Consider the following 26,286-nt stretch of genomic DNA (forward strand, 5'->3'; position numbering starts at 1 on the left):
AGACCTTGGCCTTGACTCAAAGGAATCTCTGATAATAGAACTGAAGGTAAGGCAGGCAGGCATTTCAGCATCCTTAAAGCATATCAGGTAGATAAAGGCGCACCCCACCCACAGGCAGGACCAGGTGGTTGATGGTCCTGCTGCCAAGGAGGATCTTGTCACTTCTTAAATTAGTCCGTCACTAGAAGCACTTCTTCCGGGCCCGGCTCACCAGTGCCCCCTAGGGACACCTCCTGTGAGAGCACTTCTGAAGTAAACCCTTCCTGAGGCCAGAAGCATGGACTCTTGACATGACGGCCAGTTTGACGGGGATTCAAGAAAGACAGTTCTTTTGAAATAATAGATTACCTTGAATGAAAAAATAAAATATGGAATCCTATTTCTTCACTAAATTTTTTTAGGCTTCAAAATCCTCTGCTATGAAATGGATGATACACACATGTCCCCTCACAAGGACCGTCCGAGGGTGGGGGAAGCTGGTGCCAGCATTAGAGTAAACAAAAGGGGAGAGGAACACCAGGGGGCTGGGTAGTGAGGGCACATAGATCCTCCATAAATGCTTGTGGAATGAATGAAGCAAATGAACACTCAGGGATTTCAGGTGATTTCCAAACTGATATTGTATTATACTATATTATCTCTAACACCAACCCTTTGAGTTAGGCATTAAACTGCCTGTTTTGTACATAGGGAAACTGAGGTGCAGGCAAGTTAAGTTTCTGATGGCTGAAACCCACCCCATTCCCCCAGTCCTCTCCCCTTCCCAAGCCTGGCCAAGGCCAAAAATACAGAACATTAACATCCCAAGGGGAAAAAAAAAATGCTTCAGGTAATACTTGTATATCTCAGAATAATTGTTAAGGAGGAACCTTCATGCCCATCAGAGATGTTTCCCTGACATGTTGCTACTACCCAAGTCTCTGAAAGCTATGTCCCCAAACCTCCCAGGTTTCTTCCCTTCCCAGGCCCCTGTGCCTCTGCCATCTGGCTCAGCCAACTCCCCACGCCTCTGACCAAGAACACAGAGTGAGCTGTGGCAGAACTAGGGTCTAATCCCACAGCCTCTATCTCCAGAACCTGGCAAAGTGGAAGGTTTTAAAGCTGACAAATGGGGAAATCGAGGGCATTTTAATCTCCTTTTTCTGGGGAAGTGTTTCCAGCATATACATAAACCCACTTCTTTAGCTATGGGAACAGAATGTGTGTGCTGGGAGTCGACCTGTTATTTTTCTGCCCAGTGTTAACGCTCTCGGTATTTGTGGAAAGTAAGAGTGTGTGAGGGTATGATAATAAAAATATTACAATGTAATAATGACATTGATCGAGGGCTTGTTAATGTCATAGGAAATTACCCAAAACTTAGAAGTAGGCAAAAGAAGTTTCTGGGTATCCTATCAGGGAAGTACCAGGCGCTATCTAATAGCCTACCCCACCCAGGGGTTATCTGATCTTGTAGAGATAGGTACTTGGATTCCCTGTTTACTATTTATTAGGCTAGCTTACATATTATGATGTCCCTGGGCAGGTACTTTTTATTGAGCCTTGTTTTAAAAAAGAGGAACTGAAGAAAGATGAACTTGCCATGGTCAAAGGGAGGAAGCAAGTCTCAGACCCAGATCAATCTGCCTGTAACCCGCGCCCTTGACCACTGCACAGCAGAGCGCCCTCTTTACTGTTTATTCATCCAGGCCAGGGAAAGTGTTACCAGGGAAGCCTCACAGTCCTGACTCTAAAATCTGGCAACCATTCTCTCTACAGGTTACCTCTATTCCCAATTTTGTGTCTCCTTCCAGAGATTTTCCAGGCTTTTTGCCTGTTTACTTCAAATAACACCTATTTTGAGTGTCTACCCTCACATGTTCAACTTGGTCTCAATAATTTTACTTTTTTCTCCAATTAGCATATAGTGTGGTATTAGCTTCAGAGTTTCAATAACTTTACTTTTAAAGATTTTATTTATTTATTTGTCAGAGAGAGAGAGAGCACAAGCAGCAGGAGCAACAGGCAGAGGGAGAGGCAGGCTCCCCACTGAGCAGGGAGCCAGATGCCGGACTCGAACCAGGGACCCTGGGATCATAACCTGAGCTGAAGGCAGACACTTAACTGACTGAGCCACCCAGATGCCCCAACAACTTTGCTTTCAACAGGAAAAATTTTTTATTATGAAACCCATGATAAAGTTATTCCAGAGTGATAATATCTGAGGAGTGAATTTGATTTTTTTTTAAGACTTCTGAATGTGGAGTTACTGAAAGCAAAGTGACATATACTTTGCTTCCTGTGGTTCATCCGTTCTGGGAAAGTTATGAAAAATCAGTTTGGGTTGCTTGTTTTCTTTATTTTAACGCAAGGTATTTCAAATCTAGATACAAAATCAGAACATGCCACCTGTAGTTTCCTGAAGTTGTAACTTGATTCCGTGTTTCCTTCAGACAGTTTTGTAAAGAAATAAAACATTATTGATTCAGTTGACAGTCACTGTGTTCCTGTCTCCTAACCATAGTAACTATAGTCATAAATTCAGTGCAGACTAGATCCATGCATTTTTTAAATTTTTACTACCAAAAATCAGTTTTCAGATATTCTAGGCTACGCTGTCCGGTGTGGATAGCCACTGTTCTCATGGGGCTATTGAGTGGTAGAATGTGGTAGACCTAAATTAAGGGATATCATAAGTCAAAAATGCTCACTAGATTTCAAAGAATTAGTGCAAACAATGGAAGCTATCTTACGAGTAATTTTTATGTTGATTATGTATTGATATAATTTTTTAATATGTTGAGTTAAAGAAAATATATTAACATTAATCTCAGTGTTTTTGGTTTTGGGGGTTTGTTTTTGTTTTTCCTTTTTAAATAGTTACTGGAAAGTGTTAAATTACATATATGGCTCTCATTAAAATTCCATTGGACAATACTGGTCTAGAGGGCCTTGCAATGGGGACTCCTTGTAAAGGGAATATTATCCAGTTGATATTTTATGTTAACCTGGTTTTTCATTTACTCAGACTTGCTGAGTAATGTGGATGTTTGTATTTGCTTTCTGTATCTTTAAATATTTGCCTGCTAAAATGTTCCAGGAGTGATATTTAAAATCCTTTACTCAACTTACACAGCAGGAATAGCATGAGTCAGATTTCTCCTCTCACTACCAGTCAGCAGATGTTGAAATCCTGGGTCGTTTTAGCTGAGGGGACCTTCTAGACCTGCTCTCTCACCTTCTTCTGTTTTCCACAGGAAGCTGAGGCCAGAGAGGTAGGGGCCTCTGTGACGCTGAGGGCAAAACACAGGTCTCTTTCAGACTTCCCAACTGCCTTCCTGGAAATACAGTCTTTCCCAATTTTAGATACTCTTGTATTCTTAGTAGCTTAATGATTCCTGACTAGCAATTAGAACTCAAAATCACAATGTCAAATAAACAAAAACTGGGTTTCTTTCTTATGTATTTTTTTATTTTTGTGAGAGAACCCATGCCATTCAAACTACTACTCACCTCACAGTGAGTGGATCCTCTCAACAGTGTTGAGAGGATTAAATGAGATAAAGCATGTAAGATTATCACGGAAGGGAGCTAGCTATTTCTATTAGCTAAAAAGTGAGATGATTGCCTTGGATGGCTTTTGAGATATTTTTCACAAAAATTAATTATAAGAATATTTAATCACTGATTTGGTGGAAATTTTGACTTTTGAAGACTTTTAACCAGTTTTAAGATGTCAAAGACTTTTCATCATAGAATCCGTTTTTCTTTTTTTTTCTTTTTTCAAAGATTTTATTTATTTATTTGACAGACAGAGATCACAGGTAGGTAGAGAGACAGGCAGAGAGGGAGGAGGAAGCAGGCTCCCTGCTGAGCAGAGAGCCCGACTCCGGGCTCAATCCTAGGACCCTGGGATCATGACCTGAGCCGAAGGCAGAGGCTTTAATGCACTGAGCCACCCAGGTGCCCCAGAATCCATTTTTCATTGAGATAATTCAGTCTGTCACAAAGAACTGCATGTCAACAAATGTTTCCAGACCATGCGCAGCCTCACTCTGAAAGGACAAGAGGTAACATTAGAAGAAACTGCCCTGAGTGTAAGTTTTCAGTTGCTGTACTAGAACATTCTGGCCATTCCTGGAGTTGTATCGCCTTTGTCTAACTCAACAGGATTTGGTTGGAGCATGGAGGTAGCTCAGAGACAGAGAACCAGCCAGATAAACTGTCACTAAGAATTAGAGTAGTAATTCCCCAAGTGTGTTCTTGCAAGAGCGCATGGAAAAAAGTTATAGATTCCAATGAGATTGGAGAACTCTGTAAATCACCATATTTACCCAAACAAAAGGCAAAACTGAATATAAAACTATCTCTTGCGGTGCCCAGGTGGCTCAGACAGTTAAGCGTCTGCCTTTGGCTCAGGTCCCAATCCCGGGATCCTGGGATCAAGTCCTGCATCGGGCTCCCTGATGGGCAAAGAGCCTGCTTCTTCTTCTCCCTCTACTACTCTCCCTGCTTGTGCTCTCTCGATCTCTCTGTCAAATAAATAAAATCTTTTAAAAAAGAATTATTTATTCTCCCATAAAGAAGTTTCAAAAAAAGCTCTTGGACTGACATTAATATACAAACTTTGAATGCCATCCACATATTTTAATCACATTTTATAAAATTTTAATACAGTGATTTTGAAGTAAGATGTTTCCCCCACTCATTTATTTTTAAATGTATTCATGCTTTTTTGACATCTGTGTCTCTGCTACTGCTAAAGATTCCTTTGGAGCCATCAGAGGTTTCCCATAGTACATCTTCTCTTCTCTCCCATGAAGTTTGGATACAATGTATGGCGCTGTCAGTGGAAATTTCACTCAATTCACAAATCTCAGTTCACAAAAGATAAAGGAAGTATTTGAACACTACTCTTGCAGTTACGTGTAATAATCCCCACAATTGTAAACACTAGGTGTGCTCATTCAGAATGCCCTTTAAAAGTATCGTTAATTATAACATTCAGAAGTAGAAATGATAAGGTCAAGTTTCCTAGAATAACTAACACATCTGTGTTCAGAAAGCTTTCTTTTTTTTTTAAGATTTTATTTATTTTATTTATTTATTTGACACAGAGAGAGAGAGATCACAAGTAGGCACAGAGGCAGGCAGAGAGGCGGGGGGAAGCAGGATCCCACTGAGCAGAAAGCCCAATGCGGGGCTCGATCCCAGGACCCTGGGACCATGACCTGAGCCAAAGACAGAGGCTTAACCCACTGAGCCACCCAGGCGCCCCCAGAAAGCTTTCTTTAAACCATTCTGTCAGCTAACGTTAGCTGGGTTATTCCTGACTAATGCCTTCCTCCTGCAGTACTCAGTTGTTCCAAATAAAGTGTTGGGGGAAGTGCCCTCTTGCCTGGTAGATAAAATATGGACTCAGCTCTAAGGCAATTCCCTCACTTTTTAGGGGTGCTCTGAGAGCTAATATGTTTGTGTATATTCCAGAATACATAGTGTATCCTCTTCTTGGAGGCTCATAGACTTGAGCATGTCACAAAGATGTTTAGGAGTAAAACAGGAGTGATACCCATTTAGCTTGATAGACCCAGCAATTTTCAAAATCATTCAACTAGACATCCTTTGGAGAAGATATTGCCTGTTCTAACATGATAAACTGGCCAACATTTTCATTTGCTTCTGACCTAGATTATATTCACAAATGTTCCTAATGGTGAGGATGGACTAGACACAAAAACTAAGGGGAAAAATTTAAATAATGAGTAACATGAAACCATGGTCTTTGAAAACATCCAACAAGTAGTTACCCAGTGCCTTTGAAAAGGTAGGAAGGAGAAAAACCATATAGATGGTGGTAAGGATAAAGCAATGTCCTATCTTCAGATAACTCGTCCATGAGTGCAAGGAGCTTATGCTGTGGTTCAGGGGAAGACAGACATAAAACGGTATATAGGAATGCGTTGTGGGAGTTGTGCTGTGGTAGAAGTTTATATAGTCCAGAGTACTGGGGGTAAGAGATGAAGGAGGGGACAGTCAATTTGACATAAGAAGTCAGACAAGGCTACATGAGGTACCTGGGGCAAGAGCTCAGTCTTGGAAAGTTGCACCAAAAATACATTAATATAGGATATGAAAACAAATACAGCTGAAGCGCAACTCCATTATTACACAGATTCCAACTGGCAGGCACTGTCTGTTTCTCTCTACCCCCAAACCCATCCCTGCCCCACCCTCCTGCCCAAATATATTCTGTGATAAGATTGTTAGTAATACCCAGAAGTGGGGGAGCGGAAGTACCTGCCATTTAGCTTAGGTTATCACATCTAATTTTCAACAGACCTTTGGTCAGGCTTTATCATGCCCATTTATAAATAGGAAGACTAGGATCCTGGGGACGCGTCCCTAATGCAGTCACCGCACAGAGCAAAGCTGCAAAGCTGTGACCGGAGCCTGAGCCTGCCGACTTCTAAACTCTTGTGCTTTGTGCCACACCTTCACGGGACCAACGTGAGAGAGGTGGTCATTTTCTACCTCCATTTCCAAAATTACGGATGTTTCCATGCTACCCTCTAATGACTATTCAGGATGGACATTGCCTTTCTGAGCCTGATTGGTTTTGCCTGTAGGAGGAAGTTAGCCCGGATGGGCTTTAGGATTTTTCCTGCCTTTCATATTCTATAATTCTATTTTGCTTTCATAATTACAAAAAGAAAGATACTAGTGTCATCTATGTCTTACTAATTAATCCCTGTCATATAAAGATATTTAAAAGAACTTCAGTTTGGGGGCTTGTTAGCCCAAAGAAGAGAAAACTTTTGGAGGGTAGAAAGAGTGGAGAGATGTAACATATGAAATATGTTTATATGAAATATAAAATATCTTCAGCTTTTTAAAGGCTGCTACCACATGGAAGAGAAGTGCTTAAACTCTTTGACCTTGAGAAATGGAACTGGGACCAGGAGGAGAATTCCCGGACTTCTGCTCTTCCTCCTGAGCAGAGCCTACCAATGACATAGGACCCTGCTGTGGCTTAGCTTAAGTGAGATGACTAGACCAAAAAATTTTAAGGTCATTTCCAATTCTAAAATTCTTTGGTGCCGTAAGAGACTGGCCTTTCAGGGCACCTGGGTGGCTCAGTCAGTTAAGCATCTACCTTGGCTCTGGTCATGATCCTGGGGCCCTGGGTTCAAGTCCCGCATTGGGCTCCCTGCTCAGCTAGGAGCTTGATTCTCCCTCTCTCTCTCCGTCTGCTGCTCCTCCTGCTTGTGCACTCTTCTCTCTCTGTCGAATAAATAAATAAAATCTTAAAAAAAAAATCTGTCTACCCCTCAAAAAGTTGAAAATAGAGGTACCCTATGACCCAGCAATTGCTCTACTGGGTATTTACCCTAAAGATACAAACGCAGTGATCCGAAGGGGCACGTGCACCCGAATGTTTATAGCAGCAATGTCCACAATAGCCAAACTATGGAAAGAACCTAGATGTCCATCAACAGATGAATGGATAAAGAAGAGGTGGTATATATATACAATGGAATACTATGCAGCCATCAAAAGAAATGAAATCTTGCCATTTGCGACGACGTGGATAGAACTAGAGGGTATTATGCTTAGCGAAATAAGTCAATCGGAGAAAGACAACTCTCATATGATCTCCCTGATATGAGGAAGTGGAGATGCAACATGGGGGGTTTGGGGGTAGGAAAAGAATAAATGAAACAAGATGGGATTGGGAGGGAGACAAACCATAAGAGAACCTTAATGTCACAAAACAAACTGAGGGTTGCCGGAGGGAGGGGGTAGGGAGAGGGTGGTGGGGTTATGGACGTTGGGAAGGGTATGTGCTATGGTGAGTGCTGTGAAGTGTGTAAACCTAGCGATTCACAGACCTGTACCCCTGGGGCTAATAATACATTATATGTTTATAAAAAAATTATAAAGAAAAAAAGAAAATCACAGCATTAAAAATGTATTTAAAAAAAAATCTGTCTAAATAGGCTGGCCTTTCATATTAGCCCTGAGAAGGAGGGAGATTAGGAGGAGAGTCTTTTCTTAATAAAGTTAAAAACCATGGTTCCAAGGGATCAACCAGAACTAGCATGTCAGCCATCCATGAGCGAGAAAAGAAATGGGGATGGGGGAGAGAAGGGGACACAAGATACCAAAATTCCTTTTGGGATACCCCACTGGCCCCACCTACTATGAAGACTGGCTCTTACCCCTAACTTCCCTGGAGTCCCCATGTTCAACAACAATCAGGTGTGCTGGGGGTAACCTTGGGAACACTTAAGAACCTGCCTGTCTCTCTCCTTCTCTTTCAGATGTTCACCTCCACAATATTTGCTGTGATTGGATTCTTGGGTGCTGGATATTCATTTGTCATCTCGGCCATCTCAATCAACAAGGGTCCTAAGTGTCTCATGGGCAACAGCACGTGGGGCTACCCCTTCCACGAAGGGTAAGGTACATCCTGCAATGCCCTGTGTCTCCACAAGGGGCATGGGCAGGTAAATGGCCCAAGGGGAGCCCTGCACAGGTCCCGTCCCCTTCATCTAACGAGTCTTGGGCACCTTACTCCTCTGAGGCAGAGCTGGAGTGTGGCAGGAGTGAAGTTGCCCAAGATCTCACTTCTTTTTTTTTTTTTTTTAAAGATTTTATTTATTTATTTGACAGAGAGAGATCACAAGTAGACGGAGAGGCAGGCAGAGAGAGAGAGAGAGGGAAGCAGGCCTCTCGCCGAGCAGAGAGCCCGATGCGGGACTCGATCCCAGGACCCTGGGATCATGACCTGAGCCGAAGGCAGCGGCTCAACCAACTGAGCCACCCAGGCGTCCCCCAAGATCTCACTTCTAATTGAGCTTTCGACATCAGACGCCAGGAGACATAACAAGAGAGGGTGCTTCAGCTGGCCTGAGAGAAGGAAGTCTGCAGTGCCATGACCAACACTCAGACATTTACAAGCAGCAACACAAGGCAGCTTGTAATATTAGTAAGCAGAACATGGTGGCATCAACTGAAAATCTTATAACAGAAAACAAGAATGACTACCCAGTAACAGGGCGCAAAGGCTTTCACTAACACCCCAAACGCTCTCTGACCAAACAACTTTTTAAGGTGCGAGTTTATGGAAAATGACATTGAAGATACTGCAGATTCTTCAGGAGAATTCATGTCAACAGAACGCATTAAAATACCGCTTCATATTTTCATGGAACTTTGTAGTTGATAAAGAACTTCTTTGCTCACCAATTTATAATTTACTCCCCTCAGCAACCTTAAGAGGTTGTAAGTTTAGTAAGGTTTAGTAAGCCAAGGCAGGCGTACTAAATTTGGCTTGCTCAAACTTACATGGGTGGTTGAAGGCAGAAGGCAGCTCCAACACATGTCTTGACTTTGAGTTCTAGTCTTTCTGTATTACGCACCCTTCTGTCCACAGACTGCACAGTCTAGTGCAGTAGCCAGTAGCCATATGTACCTGTTCAAACTTTAATTCATTTACATGAAATAAAGTTACAAATTTCTCAATCAACTAGCCATATTTCGAGGACCAGCAAGCTTTATGTGTCTCGTAGCAACTGCATCCACATTCACAGATACAGGGCATTTCCATCATCACCGATGGTCTACAAGGCAGCACTGCACCAGCCTCTGACCTCCGGGAGGGCTGGAACCATTTCAGCTTTGTTCTTCACTGCCTACCACACTGACTGATGCACACCGAGGTGGTCAGGAAACACGGTTGTGGGGTCCTCCTCCACGGGGAGGATGGGTCCGTGCCTAAAGAAATCTGAACACTCTATGTATTAATTTCCATGAGAGTGCAAAGTCCCACAAGAGCAGACTTTCGATGGGGAGACAGAGAGCACTGGTTCGGTGGTGATACGGGCCACAAGGGCTTCCGGTAAGAGAGCATCCCTGCTGTTACACAGGGGTCCAGGCCTCTAGTATCCTCATCAGAGACAGAGATTCCCGAAGGCATTGATTATATTGTGGACTGCCCCCTTTTCTGGCAGAGGACTGTTGGAAATGTCCAACTGCCTTGGGATTGGCCTGCATGAGCACAGAAATTGGACACTGGATCCATTTCCTGAGGTTCTTCACCGGGTAGCTTACTCTCTCCTTCCTGGCGGTGTGTTTCTGAAACTCCAGGTTGTCTCCTCTTAAGGCTGCTCCTACTATTATCTCTACCCACAGCCTCAGTGCGGTAGGAAGCACTTTTCTATTTATTGTTACATAAACACCGAACTTAAAGTCAATTAGGATAAGTCTTGGTCCCAAACAAAGGAGGGAGAAAGGAAATACAACCCTACAACCCGGGGCCCCACGGTCCCACCCCCCCAAGGCAACATGATGGCCTTAGGCCCTCACACCCTCTGCAGGCACAGCCACTCCCTGCTTGGGAGGGAATGGGATGGATGCCCAAGGTCAGGAGAGTGACAGCTGGTCTGTGGGCCGATACAGGAAATGCCAGTGTGGGGGAAGGACAGGAAAGTACTTTTCAAACTATTCTGTCCTTCTGGTGAAGCAAGTTTCCACGCACATCACCGCCATCTACCTCCCCGTTACCCGGTAATGGCCGGTTTCCTATATGTCATCATGCCTTCTCCTCACAACTGACCCGCTCATGAACTGGTATCAGATCACCGAGGTTTAATAATGAAAACAGGGGGGCGCCTGGGTGGCTCAGTGGGTTAAATCCTCTGCCTTCGACTCGGGTCATGATCCCGGGGTCCTGGGATCGAGCCCCGCGTTGGGCTCTCTGCTCAGCGGGGAGCTTGCTTCCTCCTCTCTCTGACTGCCTCTCTGCCTACTTGTGGTCTCTGTCTGTCAAATAAATAGGTAAAATCTAAAATAATAATAATAATAATAATAATAATAATGAAAACAGGGTAGAGTTGACGTTGTGGGCAAGCAGGAGCATTTCAGAATTCTGCACCCTCCTCTGTGCATGGCTGGGCTTTGATAATTCTACGTGAGAGGAAAGAGGTTTGCCTCCCATGAGGTCTACACAGAGACTTCAAACTACACTGTGAGTAAATATGGCTGGGTAGGGGCTTATTACAAAGCCGTGGATACTACACTTTCCAGGTGATTTGTAGAATATTTAAAAGTCATTTGACTACCCATGGTTGTTTTTTTTTTTTTTTCCCCTCATGCCCTGACTTTGGCATTTAATCCCACAGAAGGTACAAGTCCTCTCTCTCTGTACAAGGCCTCAAATAGGCCACAATAGGCACAGGAAGGGCTTTCGGGGTGGGGGTGGGGGGCTCTAGGTGAAGCGTGTCACCTCTTTGTGACCTGTCAGGTTTTCCTCAGCATTCCATTGTCTCCTACATCCTGTGTCCTGTCTTCTGAGGCAAGAACTCACAGCCCTTTACGACCTGATCTCCCATGCCAGCTCTAAACCTTCCTTCCGACTGCCCGGGCTCATCCTGATTTTCTTTCAGTAATAACTGAACCTCTGTCACTCGGTGTTTTCTGGTGGACAAAGTGCTCTCGCCCACGTGTTTCATTTGATGCTTACAAAAAGCCTGTGGGATTAACTCTCCCTCAGAGGGAGGAAAGCTGAGCCTAGAGAGGACATGCAGCTTGCCCCGAGCTATGCTGTTTCTTAGTGACTGAAGCTCAGATTCAATCTTTCTGAGCCCAAGTTACAGTGTCTTCTCTAGAACACGACTGATAGTGATTTGCGGGCTCTGCTTTTTGTGCAAATTATAGATTCCATCTAGTGTAGCTCAGGGACCTCTGCCTCAGTGGATACTTCTTATCCAGGGGGTTCCAGCGTGTGGGCATGGCAGCAGCTGTTGTAGCTGCAGACCTAACACACATGCACAGTTACCAGTGAGGAGAACAGAGGAATCACTTGCATGCGTGAGCTCCCGCAAAAGGATTTGGGAGAGTTGTCACTCTTTCCTTATCACCGAAGGGCAGTGGCAGCCACTGCCACTCCTTCCTTCCTCCCTCCCTTCCTTCCTTTCTTCCTACCTCTCTTTCTTTCTTCCTTTTCTCTCTCCTCCTCCTCCTCTTCCCCCCTCCTCCTTCTCCTTAACGTTAAGGGGCTACGTGGTTTTGCATGCATTATCTCACTTAATCTTCCTAATAAATCTGAGGAGAATTCTTATCCTTAGATAGAAAAATGTAATTCAAAAAGGTTAATCTTCCCAGGGCTCCATAGCTAGTCATGAGTAGAAGGAGAACTTTAAAAAGCAAACGAACACTTAGTCGGCACGCTACTTTATGCTGAAGCCTGTCACAGACGTGGAGCAGGGTAGGAGAGACATGTGACTCCTGCCCCAGTGAGCAGGGGGCTAGTCAGGGTGCCCTTACCTGCCAGACCCTCAGGGTGCAGAAAAGGATGAAATGGAGGAGTGCGAGGGAAATTTCCCTGAGGAGGTGACGAGAGCTGGTTTGGAGAGAAGAACAAAAATGTGTCTTCCAAAGAGGGAGGAGAAGCACATTTCAGGCAGGGAAAAGAGCAGGGACAACCAGGGGAAGGAGCAACATGCTCAGAGAATGTCCCATCACTGTGAGCCTGAAGTTCAGGCTGAATGTGGCAGAGAGGAACAGAAGGGGACACCACATGGGGGTGCAATAGATAGGCAGGCCAGACCTTTGGGACCTTGGGGACCAGCAGAGGACTTCAAGCAGGACATGCCACCACCACTTGTGGATTTCTAGGATGATCGTGATGGCAGTGATATGGAGAAAGAACAAGGGCTCAGTAACAAAGAGAGAAAAGTAAGAGGCTGGAGTAGTAATCCAGATAAGATTATGGACACCTGCAAGGCAGTAGAATTGGGGTTCAAAAGAAGGACACAGATTTCAGAGACCGTCTGAGATGAAATCATCAGGATGAAGTATGAGGAGACAGGGCAGAAGTTATTAAGGTGGACTCTGAGATTTCCAACTTGCGGCACAAAATTTGGGACTCTTCAATGCCATAGAACATAGCCTGTTTTGTTGTTTTCCTCAGAAAATTTTGTTGGCGATCATATTAAAAGAGCAAAGACTTAACTTTTTCTGTCACAAGAACCATACTAAAGAAGCATTCTAGAAGGAAAAAGAAACCTAGGACATTTTGAGATACACCCTCTTGGCTTCCTTTGAAGTAGGACTTCCTCCCATCCAAGGTCTTCCTTTCTGAGACAATTGGCTACGTCCACCTTGACCCTGAGCTGCTGAACGGGAAGCAGCTTGCATCGGGCATGGGGGCAGCTACAAGGAGGGAGAGCCAGAGGAACTGCCAAGGACGGTTAGCAGTGGGGGAGGGATAAGGGAAATGGCCAAGCACAGTACTCGACCAGCCCAATTGGGCTGCAATGCTCCCCGGGGAAGGTGCGGTAAGGTGAGCTCCCTCACACCAAAAACATGGAAGAGAGTACAATACAGGTTCTGCCCGGACTTTTAGTTGAGACCATCTGCATTTGTACTTCAAAGATTCCTCATCAGCATGGAACTCCCTGAGCTGCTCTTGAACACATTCCCTAGAGCCAAAAGCCACAATGACCGAGAGAGATGGGGTGTTTCATGGAGCAGGCAACACTCAGGGATGTGAAACAGCTTTGCTCTTGGCCTGACTGGACTTGGGGACCAGACCCACCCCTGCCACCTGCCGGTGGTGTGATCTTCGGTCAAGGAAGGATGACGGCAAGCTCTGCTTCACAGGTTCAGGCAAGAAGGAAATAATCTGATGTCCAGAAAGCTCTTGGCACCATTACTGCCACGGGCTGTGAGCTGAACATTCCGCCTTACTATTCATCGTCATGAACAGAACTCCTGACTTCGAACAGAATTCATTTTTATGCATTAGAACTTTCTGAAATGTTATGCTTTCATAATGATTTTGTGCTTTAATTTCTAACCACCCACATGAAAGTCCAAAGAGAATATTCTCTCTACCATGGGATAGGTAAATCTTAATTGACATGCTATGATAAATATATTGTATAAATCAAATTTCACAATTACATTATATTGTAAATATACCAAAGGGATATAATTACTCAAGCGGGGGGGGGGGGGTTGTGTAATGATGAAGAACATCGGCTGTGGAGTCTGATAGACCTAAGATCGAATCCAGGCCCTGCCGCTTACTGGACTCAAGTTCTTAATCTGCGTATGTTCGTTCATTCAGTGAATATGTCATGGAGGCTACTTTATGTGCGGTGCTGTTGCAGTAAAATAGCCTCTCCTTGCAGAATTGGGAAGGATGGTGTGAACCCGCTAGGCCAGGGCCCTGCGCGGGCAGGACCAGGACATGACAGCTGCTGTTAGTGACTGACCACTCCCTGTGCTAGAACTGGGGACAGACATAGGAAAAGTGGTCTCTGCCCCTGTAGGTGTATGGTCCTAGAAAGAAGACAGGCGCATGGAGAGACAATGGCAGCACATGGTCCTGGGGGCTCTGTTCCGGAGGGACACAGAGTGCTGAGAAGCACAGGAGGGCTACCAAAGCCAGCTGAGGGCAGGAGAAACATCGGGGAGTCTGTTCTGGAAGATGTAGCCCCTTGAATAAGCCAGGCAGAGCACCCTGGGCAATGCATTTGGGCTTCCCTGTTCCTTCCATCTGCTGCCTTTGTTGCTTGCAAGAAGTGAATTTCAGGAAACCCATGGCTTTCTATCTGGATGTGGATGGGATTGCTGCCGCCCAGGTGGAAATAGCCTTCACAATAATGAGATGCTTGAAAACTCCACTTAAGGGGCTTTAAACTGACTCAGCTCTCCTTGCTTCACAGGATGCGGAAACATGATTAGCTCCTGGGGCCATGAAAAATTAGGGCCGCCTCTCTCCTGGGGTTGGAGAGTTGCACAGAGTAGTCATGGCCAGAATCTCAGAGACTCTGAGCCTGAGAATCTGGGAGGAGAGTAGAAGGGTCTAGAATGGGTATTCGTGGTGGTTTGTGAGCGGAGAGGCAGCAGCAGAGATGGGGCTGAGGAGAATTCTCCAGGTATCCAAACTCAACCCTTGTTTTCAAGAGCCCCCATGAGCATTTTACCAATCTCACCGCCAGGAGGCGCTGTCGTCCCATCTCTGCACAGACTCTTGCCGAGGGAAAGAACTGGGGATTGCCAACTACTTCTTAGAATCTTTGCTTTCTAGAATGCACCTGGTAAATACCATGTCTTCATGACTTTCTATAATCAAGTCTGAAAATTGTAAAGACAGAGAGGACTGCATAGAAAAATGCAGAACAGAAAGAAGAGTTTTAAAAAATAAGTTATTAAAAAAGGAAGTTTTGTAGAATACATAAGTTACCTTATCTTCATAGTCTTCACAATGGTGAGGTTGTTCTCAGCACATTTTATAAATGAAGAACTGGTGCTAAGGGTGGGGGTAAGACTCGTATGAAGAATACACAGCTGGTGAGAAGAATGCTCTTGTTCAAACCCAGGCCCAACTGAATCCAAAATACCAGGGTCTTTCCTTTAGACCACACTGCTCAGATTAAGTAAAATAGTAACAGTACTAGTGCTTTATTGAGCACTTGCTACATGCTAGGTGCTGTTCTAAGCACTTCACTGGTATTGATTCATGTCATTGTCACAGCAGCCCTACGACTTGATGTTACTCCCACTTTATAATAAGGACACAAGTCCCATGGCTAATGAGCGGCTAGGAACTGTGCAATTATGGAAAGGTGAATCAATGCTACAAATGATGTTTTATTTTGAAATCAAGAGCAAAATGCCCCATCTTGCCTTTATCCCTTTCTGCTCTATTAAATAATACTCCAGGGTATCTTCCTTCACTCCAAAGATTTTTGAGGATCTTAATACAGAGTGGATTTAAAATGAGAATTTTAAATTTGTCAGGAACAGGAGTCGTCAAAAAGATCTGGAAACAATATGGTAGATGTTAATTTAGTAGCCAGATGGAGTTTCCCACTGAGCCCTTGAAAGGATAGAGGATACATAAAGGACGAAGGAGAGACCAATTTGTAGCTCTAAGAATATGAGAAGAAATTATAATAATCCACATTTACCTACTTTACTCTTCTTTGTGTTTTAAAGATAATATACTTCGTATTTCTCCTTCAAGACACAATGCCCTTTATATTGCATTGAACTCCTAATATATATGTTTTATAAAGATATTGCAATTTCTCCTATCTCAAAGTTTCATAAACTATGTATTAAAGCAGCAGATGATTTCTTCCTTTTTTTAAGGAAGGAATTAAATCTTTGCATGTTAACAAAAATACTGTTGAATCAAATTCACAATTTGGCTAGAATTAGGCCTTTAAAAACTAAAAAGTGAGTGGATATGTGTATAATGTTTAAAACAGGGTCTGGCTGGCACATAGTATACGTTAGGTGTTGTTTTTAAAATTGTTATTATGGGATATTTTTCTTTTTTTAAAAAAAGATTTTATTTATTTGAGAGAAAGAGAATAGAGACAGAGCATGAGAGAGGGGAGGCTCAGAAGGAGAAGCAAACTCCCCACTGGGCAGGGAGCCCTATGCAGGACTTGATCCCAGGACTCCAGGATCAGTCACTCAACCGACTGAGCCACCCAGGTGCCTCTTATGGGACATTTTTTCTTAGGGACCTTGTGCTTGGGATAGGAAGTATTACAAAAGGAAAATCATGGTGGTATCTTTCTGGCCCAGGTACTGCATACATTTTACAAACAACTCCTTTCTCAACTCCATGTTCCCAACAGGGATTACCTCAAGAATGAGAGCTTGTACAGGCAATGCCTAGAACCTGTCAATGTGGTGCCCTGGAATCTGACCCTCTTCTCCATCCTGCTGGTCGTAGGAGGGATCCAGATGCTTCTCTGTGTCATCCAGATCGTCAACGGCCTTCTGGGGACCCTGTGTGGGGACTGTCAGTGCTGCGGCTGCTGTGGGGTAAGTTGAGGTCCTGGCGCTTTCTTCTCAGCATACAGGAGACCAGGGCAGGCCACCTGGGCCGATGGAGGGAGGGTGCAGAGGGCGGCAGCTGCCGAAACCCAGGCTGGAAAGTCCAGGCAGCCTTCTCTGTCGGCTCAGGGGAATGGAGACTGTGTGGCCGAGAACTCAGTTCAGCTCTCTGCATGTGTTACTATACACAGGCTGAAGGGGACCAAACTTTTCAGTCTCACACCCCGCTGACCACAGTCCTGGAGGAAAAGGACTCTGAATACATGTAGAAGTTTACAATAACATTTACTATTATTTATATGAAGATCCCCAGGGACGGGGCATTTGTCATTCACACATATTGACAACAATGACACGTCATGGTCCAGCCTAGAATGTTCTCACTACTCCCTATATAGATCTAGACAGCAGGTTAAAGTTGCCAAGAATTGGGCGCCTGGGTGGCTGAGTAAGTTAAGCATCCGACTCTGGCTCAGGTCATGATCCCAGGGTCCTGGGATCGAGCCCCGAGTGAAGGTGGGCTCTGTGCTAGGTGGGGAGTCTGATTCTCCCTTCCCCCAGCTCAAGTGCGTTCTCTCTCTCTCTCTCTCTCTCAAATAAATAAAATCTTTTTTTTTTTAAAGATTTTATTTATTTATTTGACAGAGAGAGATCACAAGTAGACAGAAAGGCAGGCAGAGAGAGAGAGGGAAGCAGGCTCCCTGCTGAGCAGAGAGCCCGATGCGGGACTCGATTCCAGGACCCTGAGATCATGACCTGAGCCGAAGGCAGCGGCTTAACCCACTGAGCCACCCAGGCGCCCCTCAAATAAATAAAATCTTAAATAAATAAAGTTGCCAAGAAATATGTGGAACACATGTCAGGCATTGTATTTTCCCTGGAAAAGAATAGGACATACCAATGCAAAACCTATATTTTGATGAGATTTCTGATCTAGAAGAGAGAGAGGGTTCTCAAGTGGGGGGATAAAAGGAAATCACTGAGGACTTAGTCTCCAGATATGATTGTAAGTTTAACGATATAAAAAACAAAAATAAACTTGTGGACAGTAAGAAAGTGTGATTATTTCAACTCATGACCAAGCCAGACCAGAGAATTGTTCAAACACACATGGAAATATTTCAAAACACAAATTGGTGTAGGAGGAAAAAATTAAACAGAACTCAAAAGTTCCATAAGGAAGAACTATGTAAATAAATATGAATTGTGGTCCATCTACTTAAGATAATATTATGCCCCCATTTTAAATGATCCAAATCATTTTCTTTAAATTTCTAACAACCATTGTTACACATATAGGTCAAAAACTCTGTGTCTCAGAAATATACACTTGGTATATTGGTATTCACTTGGAAAGCTTGTATCCTACCCTGTCTTCTATTCACCCAGTTCCCCTGCTCTCCACCTGATTTCTTCTATATCCTCTGGAGTTATTTTGTTATCATTTTCCCCTACCTTAAAAATATTTTTAAAACTACAATAATACTGAAAATGCTTATGACTTAGTGTTATTTTATTTTTTTTAAAGATTGCGTTTATTTATTTGACAGAGATCACAAGCAGGCAGAGAGGCAGGCAGAGAGAGAGAGAGGGAAACAGGCTCCCCGCCAAACGGAGAGCCAGATGTGGGGCTCGATCCCAGGACCCCGAGACCATGACCCTAGCTGAAGGCAAAGGCTTAACCCACTGACCCACATGTGCCCCAACTTAGTGTTATTTTAAAGAGCAAGGTATAAGGGCACCTGGCTGGCTCAGTTGGAAGAGTATGGGACTCTTTATCTTTGGGTTGTGGGTTCAAGCCCCACGTTGGGTACAGAGATTACTTAAAAATAAAATCTTTTTAAAAAGACAAAAATAAAAATAAAAAGAGCAAGATACAAAGAAAAGTATAGAGAATAAACAACTGTGTACATAAGAAAAAACAAACAGTATGGATTTTACAAAGACCTAAAGGAAATCCAACTCACATGGTAAATGATCAGTAAGAAGACTTTGACTTTTTTCCTTCCTTCTAGCTTATATTATTCAAAAAAAGTTTAACAATCATAAATTTTAAAATATACAAAATATAAATTAAAATGTTATATAATTTACATATAAATTTCACTATTGAGATTTTTGTTCTATAAATTTTTTTTTCCTTCCAAAGTCTTATTTGTTTATTTTAGAGAGACTGTTGGGGGAAGGGCAGAGGGAGAGAGAATCTCAAGCAGACTCCATGCTGAGCACAGGGGCCTGACACAGGGCTTCATCTCACGACCCTGAGATCACGACCTGAGCTAAAATCAAGAGTAGGACATTTAACCAGAAAGCACCATTCAGGCAACCCTGGGCTATAAATTTTCAATTCTATTGTGTTGTATTTAAATGTTTTGGTCTTTAAATGCACATGGGAAGAAAAGAAAACTACCAGTTAGTAATCCATCAAAATTATTTTCATGAGAGCAGTTAAGAATATTGAGCATCTTGGGGCGCCTGGGTGGCTCAGTTGGTTAAGCGACTGCCTTCAGCTCAGGTCATGATCCTGGAGTCCTGAGATCGAGTTCCGCATCGGGCTCCCAGCTCCAAGGGAAGTCTGCTTCTCCCTCTGTCCTTCTCCTTGCTCATGCTCTCTCTCACTGTTTCTCTCTCTCTCAAATAAATAAATAAAATATTTTTTAAAAAAAAGAATATTGAGCATCTAAATCTTGTAATTCATCCAAAATGATTTCATGCTTGCTAAATCAGCTCATTTCAAACACTTTCATTATTTCTTTTTCTGCCTACACAGAAAAGAATCATATATTTAATTAGGAAGTAAATTTTCATTGCCAGATTTATGACAAATACAGCTGCCCTTTAAATAGAAGATAGTAGTTTATGCATTTTGAGGATTATCTATAAATTTTAAAACATCCCCATAGGTACCAGTACACTGACTCTTTTCAGTGAGGGTCATCTATACAGATACTGTAGTTTAGCAATTTTATTTATTTTTTTAAGATTTTATTTATGTATTAGAGAGAGAGAGAGCACAAGCAGGGGGAGCAGCAGAGGGAGGGGGAGCAGCAGGGGGAGAAAGAGGGAAGAAGACGGTCGGCTGAGCAGGGAGCCCAAAGCGAGGACTCGATCCCAGAACCCTGAGATCATGACCTGAGCTGAAGGCAGTTGCTTAACCGACTGAGCCACCCGGATGCCCCTGTAGTTTAGCAATTTTAATGAATAAATCACTTGATAGTCAGAAGACAGAAGAAGGATCCACGGTTGTCCGTGCCTGGTAACCGTAGAATCTGAGGATGAATGCACACCGCCTGAATTCCCCGTCCTCCCTCCCTTCTTCCCCTCCCCTCCCATCCTCCTCTCCTCTCCTCCCTTCCTTCTTCACCAAGTTTTTATTTCAAAAACTTCAAATCTGCATACAATGTAAAGGAACAGTAGGATGACCACCTATATTTTTTCACCTGGAAGCACAAACTGTTCACATCTGCTCTCTCTCCCTGAACCATCGGGAAGTAATGTGCAGACAGTCATGAAACTTCACTACCAGATATTTCAGAGCTCACGAGAGCTGCATTTTTTAGCAATTGGTCTGCTGAGGATTCCTTTCTTGTTGGCGGCTTGCCTCTCATCCAGCTGGTCAGCACCCCCACCTCCCGACCCCGTGGGATGCTGTGGGGGGACTTGGGCTCGCAGTCTAGTTCCGAAGCCTCCTCGCTGAGTGACCCCAGCAAGCTTTCTCGCTCCCCGAGTCTTAGTTACCCCGACAGGCTCTTGCAGACCTTTTACAGAGAGTGTGCAGACCCATCGCGTTCAAGCAGAAAGTATTTATTGAGAGAGATTCCTGAGCCTGGCACAGGCCTTCCATGAGGTAATAGATGGAAACATGCCTGAAATAGAAACTATGAGACCTGGGTTGGGTGCCAGCTTGTGCAGTCTTGGCAGAGTCCGTTGCACGCAATGTTTCTTTGTCTGCAAAACGTGGTGGTTAAACCTACTTCCCAAGGTTGCTGCGTGTTGAACACGGGGTGATAAATATGTATGCACATCAACAGTTAGAAGGCTCAGCACGTTATACTGATTGTTATTTACTCAGATACAAAAACTGGGGAGTTGGCGCAGCTTCAAGGAAAGGAGCACGGTCTCTGAGCTTCACCTCCCTGGTTTCGAATCCTCACTCCTCTACTTACTAGTTGTATACATCTTATTAGATGTATACTTTGTATACATCACTTGAGTTCTCTGTGCCCCTTATCAAAAAAGGTTTTAATAAATGAGGCAAGGTTACCTTGGTGGCTCAGTTGGTTAAGCATCTGCCTTCGGCTCAGGTGGTGATCCTCAGGGTCCTGAGATTGAGTCCCGCCTCCGGCTCCCTGCTCAGTGGGGAACCTGCTTCTCCTTCTCTCTCTGCCCCTACCCACTGCTCATGCTCTCTCTCACTCTCTCTCAGATAAATAAATAAAAATCTTAATAATAATAATAAATGATGCAAAATCAAATGAAGCCTCAACTCCTGTAACCTAAGCACAGATAAGTGACAGATGAAAGCTCTGAAGCAATCAGAAAAGTGTTGAAAATATTCAATAGGTAACAATACGGGGCAGGAGTAATCAGGAAGAAGAGGGGTGATGGGGAAGGGGAGAGGGAGGAGAGAAGAAAGCAAAAAAAAAAAAGAATGTTGTCATAATTAAATTAACCTTTGTATATTCTAGGGAGACGGACCAGTTTAAATCTCCTTGATGAGCTGCTCTAATTGATGGCATGTGGGACATTACATTAGACTTATTCTTTTCCCCGGGGCTGGCAATTCCTGTCTGCGTCATAACTGACAAAGCTTAGGGACAACAGAGTTACTCCTTCCACTTTTCCAAGCAGCTTAGTTCAATTCAGATGTTTATGCTATTTTCAAATAAAAAGTAGATTGGTCACTTAAGTTAGGTTTCTGTATCTTTCAGATTCGCTTCCTTCTAGAATTGAAGAGCAGGTTCAAAGCAATTTTATCATAATTTGTTTTGAGGGAAAAATGTGTAAGGTCACACATACTTCCACATTGCTTCTTTGTGTATAGAGATGTTTATATCTTTGGAATGTTTACATAATTCAATGGAGGAAAGCACATTAAAAATGAGCAACTAGGACCAACTTCTGTTTCAAGATTTATGAGAAAAACAGAATGACTGATGTATCATAAATAATTTTATCTGGTGTCTTTTGAGCTAATGTGTTTGAATTACTTGTGACTAATCTTTTGAGCCTGCTTATACTTGCAAGGTTTTCTTATGTATATTAAATTAAAATCATAATTCAGAAGTGATATAATAAAGATTGTGTGTGTGTATTTGGGAGGGAGGGGAAAAGACTGAATGACTACCACATTTTTTTTCACCTTTTCTACAAATAGCTTCTCTTGATGCAACAAAAAAACGATTTTTTTAGAAAAGTTGACTTGGGTAATAATTTTTGTCAGTGTATGACCATGATTAAGGGAATAGGTATTATTAATTTTGTATATTATATTAAGACATTAAGTTTGGTTTTATGAGTCAGGCACTAATAAGTCAAATCCATTCTGTTGATGTGAGTTCAAACCCCAGCCCCACCACACACCAGCTAAGGGATCCTGGGAAAGTTACTTTCTAAGTCTCCATTTTCCTGCTGCTGAAAGGCAACCCATCATCCAAGAAATTTTCAAGTTCCCCAAGGTGAAACAAGGAGGCCACCCAGGCACCCCTAAATATCTGGTTTTGAATGTTTCATAGGCTCCTCAAGGCAACAGTTCTGGGCTGAACTCTCCCAGTCCTCCATGCACATGGCTCTCCTGAAACCCTGGTCTCAGAGAGCGCTGGCATCTGCACTGGGGGCAGACACTGAACTATGAGAACGATGCTAGATGACTGTCCTAACTGCAGAACATACCACACCCCGACCCTTTCAGTGGCTTTCATCACCTAGCCCCTGCAGACCCAGCATCACTCGACCCAGAACCTGGGTCTTTGGCCCCACGACATAAACAGGGTCTGAAAACAGGCTTTCAGACCCTGTTCTTGCATGTACTGGTCCATGTGCGTGGGAATGCTCGTTCCCTCCAGCTCATCAGGGTAAACGCTTCTTCTCCTCCCAGTCTCCATTCAGGGCTCTCATCTTGTCCAGGTTCTTCTTTCCCAATAATCCCCCCAGGTAACTGACAGCGCCCCCCATTCTCCCGTGGTATCCTGTATCTGTCAGAATGGTTGCCCTTCCCCGTCAGATCACATAAAATGTCCTTCTTTCCTTCTGGACAGGAAAGCCCTTGAGCTCAGAAATGCCGTCTCATCCAAGTCCAGACCTCTCCCCAACCTTGGGCCTGGAACATAGTAGCTGTGCTCTGGGTGGGTGTTACCATTGTCACGTAGGTGTGACTGAATTATTCTGCTTGAAACAAAGAAAAAGCTACTCTCAAGCATTTGAGAATCAATCATTTGTCATAAGAAATAACCCCAGGGCCCCTGGGTGGCTCAGTTGGTTAAGCGGCTGCCTTCAGTTCAGGTCATGATCCCAGGGTCCTGTGATGGAGCCCTGCATCGGGCACCTTGCTCAGTGGGGAGCCTGCTTCTCCTTCTGCCTGCCACTCACCCTGCTTGTGCTCTCTCTCCCTCTCTCTCTGACAAACAAATAAATAAATAAAATCTTTTAAAATAAATAAACAAATAAAAAAACCCCAGCACTTATCGGTAATACCCAGGAACCTTGGTAAGTAATTTACACGCATGATTTCACTTGGTCCTCAAAACAACCCACCGCAACTGCCCATGCCTCACATGCTGCTCTGTCTTCCCCACACTTGAGGGAGGCTTCTCTCCTCCCCGCAGGCCCCTGACCTCGGCTTGCCCCCAAGCCTGAGCAAGCACGGAAGTGTCCCTTTATTAGCTTATCCGGGGAATCGGATGACCACAGGGAGACACATTTCCTGTCAGACCCGGGCCAGCATGCCATGCGCTTGCCCAACCTCCTATCGCTGCCAAGCCCTGCTTACCCCAGCCTGGAAAAGAAAAGCCTTTTCTGTTTGTTTTTGAGACGCCTGCAGATTCCTGAGATTGGAGATTCTCGTGTTGCAATAGTCCTTCTGAATAAAGTTTTTCCCACTCTAAGTCTATTTTGTTTTGTTTTTAACCTGACACAACCTGATGATATAGAAACTATGATTAGCTCCTTGCATGTAAGAAAGAGGAAAATGAGGCTTAGAAAAAAATAAACTTTCTCAGGGTCCCACAAACACCAAGTGAAAAATCTGGGATGGGCTATAAACCCAGATCGTCTGCCTATTTGAGGGTAAGAGCCCCACTCTCAGCCACGGTGCTCCAAACCTCACTAAATCTCCTAACAGCATCCAGGAAGGGAGGCTTTCTGATGCTAATTCCAAGTTCCTATAGAGAACTCTAAGTACTAAAATTTTGTTATTTTTTTAAAATGTCACAATGTATCCTGTTCATTCATTCATTCATTCTAACCTGAATTAGTGCAAATGATCAATTAAAATATCCTCATCAAGGGGCAGCTGGGTGGCTCAGCGTCTGCCTTCAGCTCAGGTCATGATCCCAGGGCCATAGGATCAAGCCCCTCATCAGGCTCCCTGCTCAGTGGGAAAGCTGCTTCTCCCTCTCCCATTCCCCCTGCTTGAATTCCCTCTCTTGTTGTCTCTCTGTGTCAAATAAACAAAATCTTTAAAAAATAAAATAATAGGGTGCCTGGGTGGCTCAGTGGGTTAGGCTGCTGCCTTCGGCTCAGGTCATGATCTCAGGGTCCTGGGATCCAGTCCCGCATCGGGCTCTCTGCTCAGCAGGGAGCCTGCTTCCCTCTCTCTCTCTCTCTGACTGCCTCTCTGTCTACTTGTGATCTCTCTCTGTCAAATAAATAAATAAAATCTTTAAAAAAAAATAAAATAATAGGGGCGCCTGGGTAGCTCAGTGGGTTAAGCCTCTGCCTTCAGCTCAGGTCATGATCCCAGGGTCCTGGGATCAAGTCCCCACATCAGGCTCTCTGCTCAGCAGGGAGCCTGCTCCCCCCCCCCCCCCGCCTGCTTCTCTGCCTACTTGTGATTTCTCTCTCTGTCAAATAAATAAATAAAATATTTTAAAAAAATAAAATAAAATATCATAATCAAAATCAGCATTTTATATAATCTTTCAAAGAACCTATATGAAGACAGCCTTACCCAATCATCCCCCCGTGCCACACACAAACCCCAACTGCTTTTTACTTCTACTCATTGATGTTACCCCTCTGTGTGGAAGAAGCCAGAATGCAGAAGCAGATTTCTATAATCCTCAGGGTTAAAAACGACGAGGAGGGGCACCTGGTGGCTCAGTGGGTTAAAGCCTCTGCCTTCGGCTCAGGTCATGATCCCAGGGTCCTGGGATGGAGCCCCACGTTGGGCTCTCTGCTCGGTGGGGAGCCTGCTTCCTCCCCTCTCTCTCTGCCTGCTTCTCTGCCTACTTGTGATTTCTGTCAAATAAATAAATAAAATCTTCAAAAAAAAACAAAAAACAAAAAACAAATCAACGAGGAAAGACAAGGCAGGTTCCTGAGCTCTCTGCCTCGCCTACAGCTGCAGGGTGGCTTCCCCCATCCCTGCTCCCTGGTGCCACCCCCCACGAGCTTACACTGTCCGAGAGTGTGACCCGATGTGGAAATCAGTCTTTACATGCGTCAAACCCCTTTAGTAGTCACAACCCATGGGGTAGTTGTGCTATTATTATCACCCTTATTGAGAAGTGAAGAAATCGAGGCATGAAACGCTTGAGCAAGAAGCCCAAGGTCACGGAGTGAGTCAGTGGCAGGGCTGGCATTAACCCCAGGACTCCTGGTCCCACCCCCCGCCCCCCGCCCCGACCTTGGCACATTCCCCGGCCTGTCCCACCTCTCAATGGAAGGGCTCTGCTTGTGTGGTCCCCCATGTCAGCTCTGCCGCTTTCAAATAGCCAAGCAGAGCATTAAGGTCCTTCCTAAGAAAGCTTAATGAACTGAGTTCAAGGAAAATTAATGGCAGATGTTGAGCCAAAGAGGAAAAACCACTGGAAGCTAATGTCAATGATCTACACTGAAAAATGCTGTGATCCAGTTTACTTTTAACTACATGTGTCCTCGCTGGCCAGGCTTCTTCACTGTTTCAGTGTGTGGCACTTCCTGGGACAGGGGAAGGAGAACAGGGTGCCTACACATTGCCTAGACATCCCGTAATTGTGCAGCATGGAAAAGCTTCTCAGCGTCCTCCTCTGGAAATGAAAGTGATGAGTCAGGCTGCGGCTAAGTTCTTCTCCAGTGCTATCGTGCTTCTAGTTTGGGGATCGTCAGAAGTAGCCTGGGTTATTAACATCTTGGTCCACAGAGCGTAACTCCTTTGGAGAGCTTTTAAAAATCCTAGTGTCCAGGCTCCACCTCCAAAGATACTGATTTAATTAAAGGATATTGGAGCCCAGGCATCAGTGC

At 44.1% G+C, this 26,286-nt stretch overlaps 1 protein-coding gene across 1 annotated transcript in view; it reads left to right on the top strand.

Moving 5' to 3' along the window:
• The window catches only part of TM4SF4 (transmembrane 4 L six family member 4), a 28,153-nt gene extending 6,009 nt beyond the window's left edge, over positions 1–22,144 (top strand). Inside the window, exons 3-5 of the mRNA XM_047727570.1 lie at positions 8,301–8,437; positions 16,644–16,833; positions 21,534–22,144. Coding sequence (XP_047583526.1) covers positions 8,301–8,437; positions 16,644–16,833; positions 21,534–21,551 — 345 coding nt within the window. The 3' untranslated portion in view covers positions 21,552–22,144. The remainder of the gene's footprint in view (positions 1–8,300; positions 8,438–16,643; positions 16,834–21,533) is intronic.
• The last annotated feature ends 4,142 nt before the right edge of the window (positions 22,145–26,286 follow it).

This window comes from Lutra lutra, chromosome 1, assembly GCF_902655055.1.
Source record: "Lutra lutra chromosome 1, mLutLut1.2, whole genome shotgun sequence".
NCBI classification, from domain to species: Eukaryota; Metazoa; Chordata; class Mammalia; order Carnivora; family Mustelidae; genus Lutra; species Lutra lutra.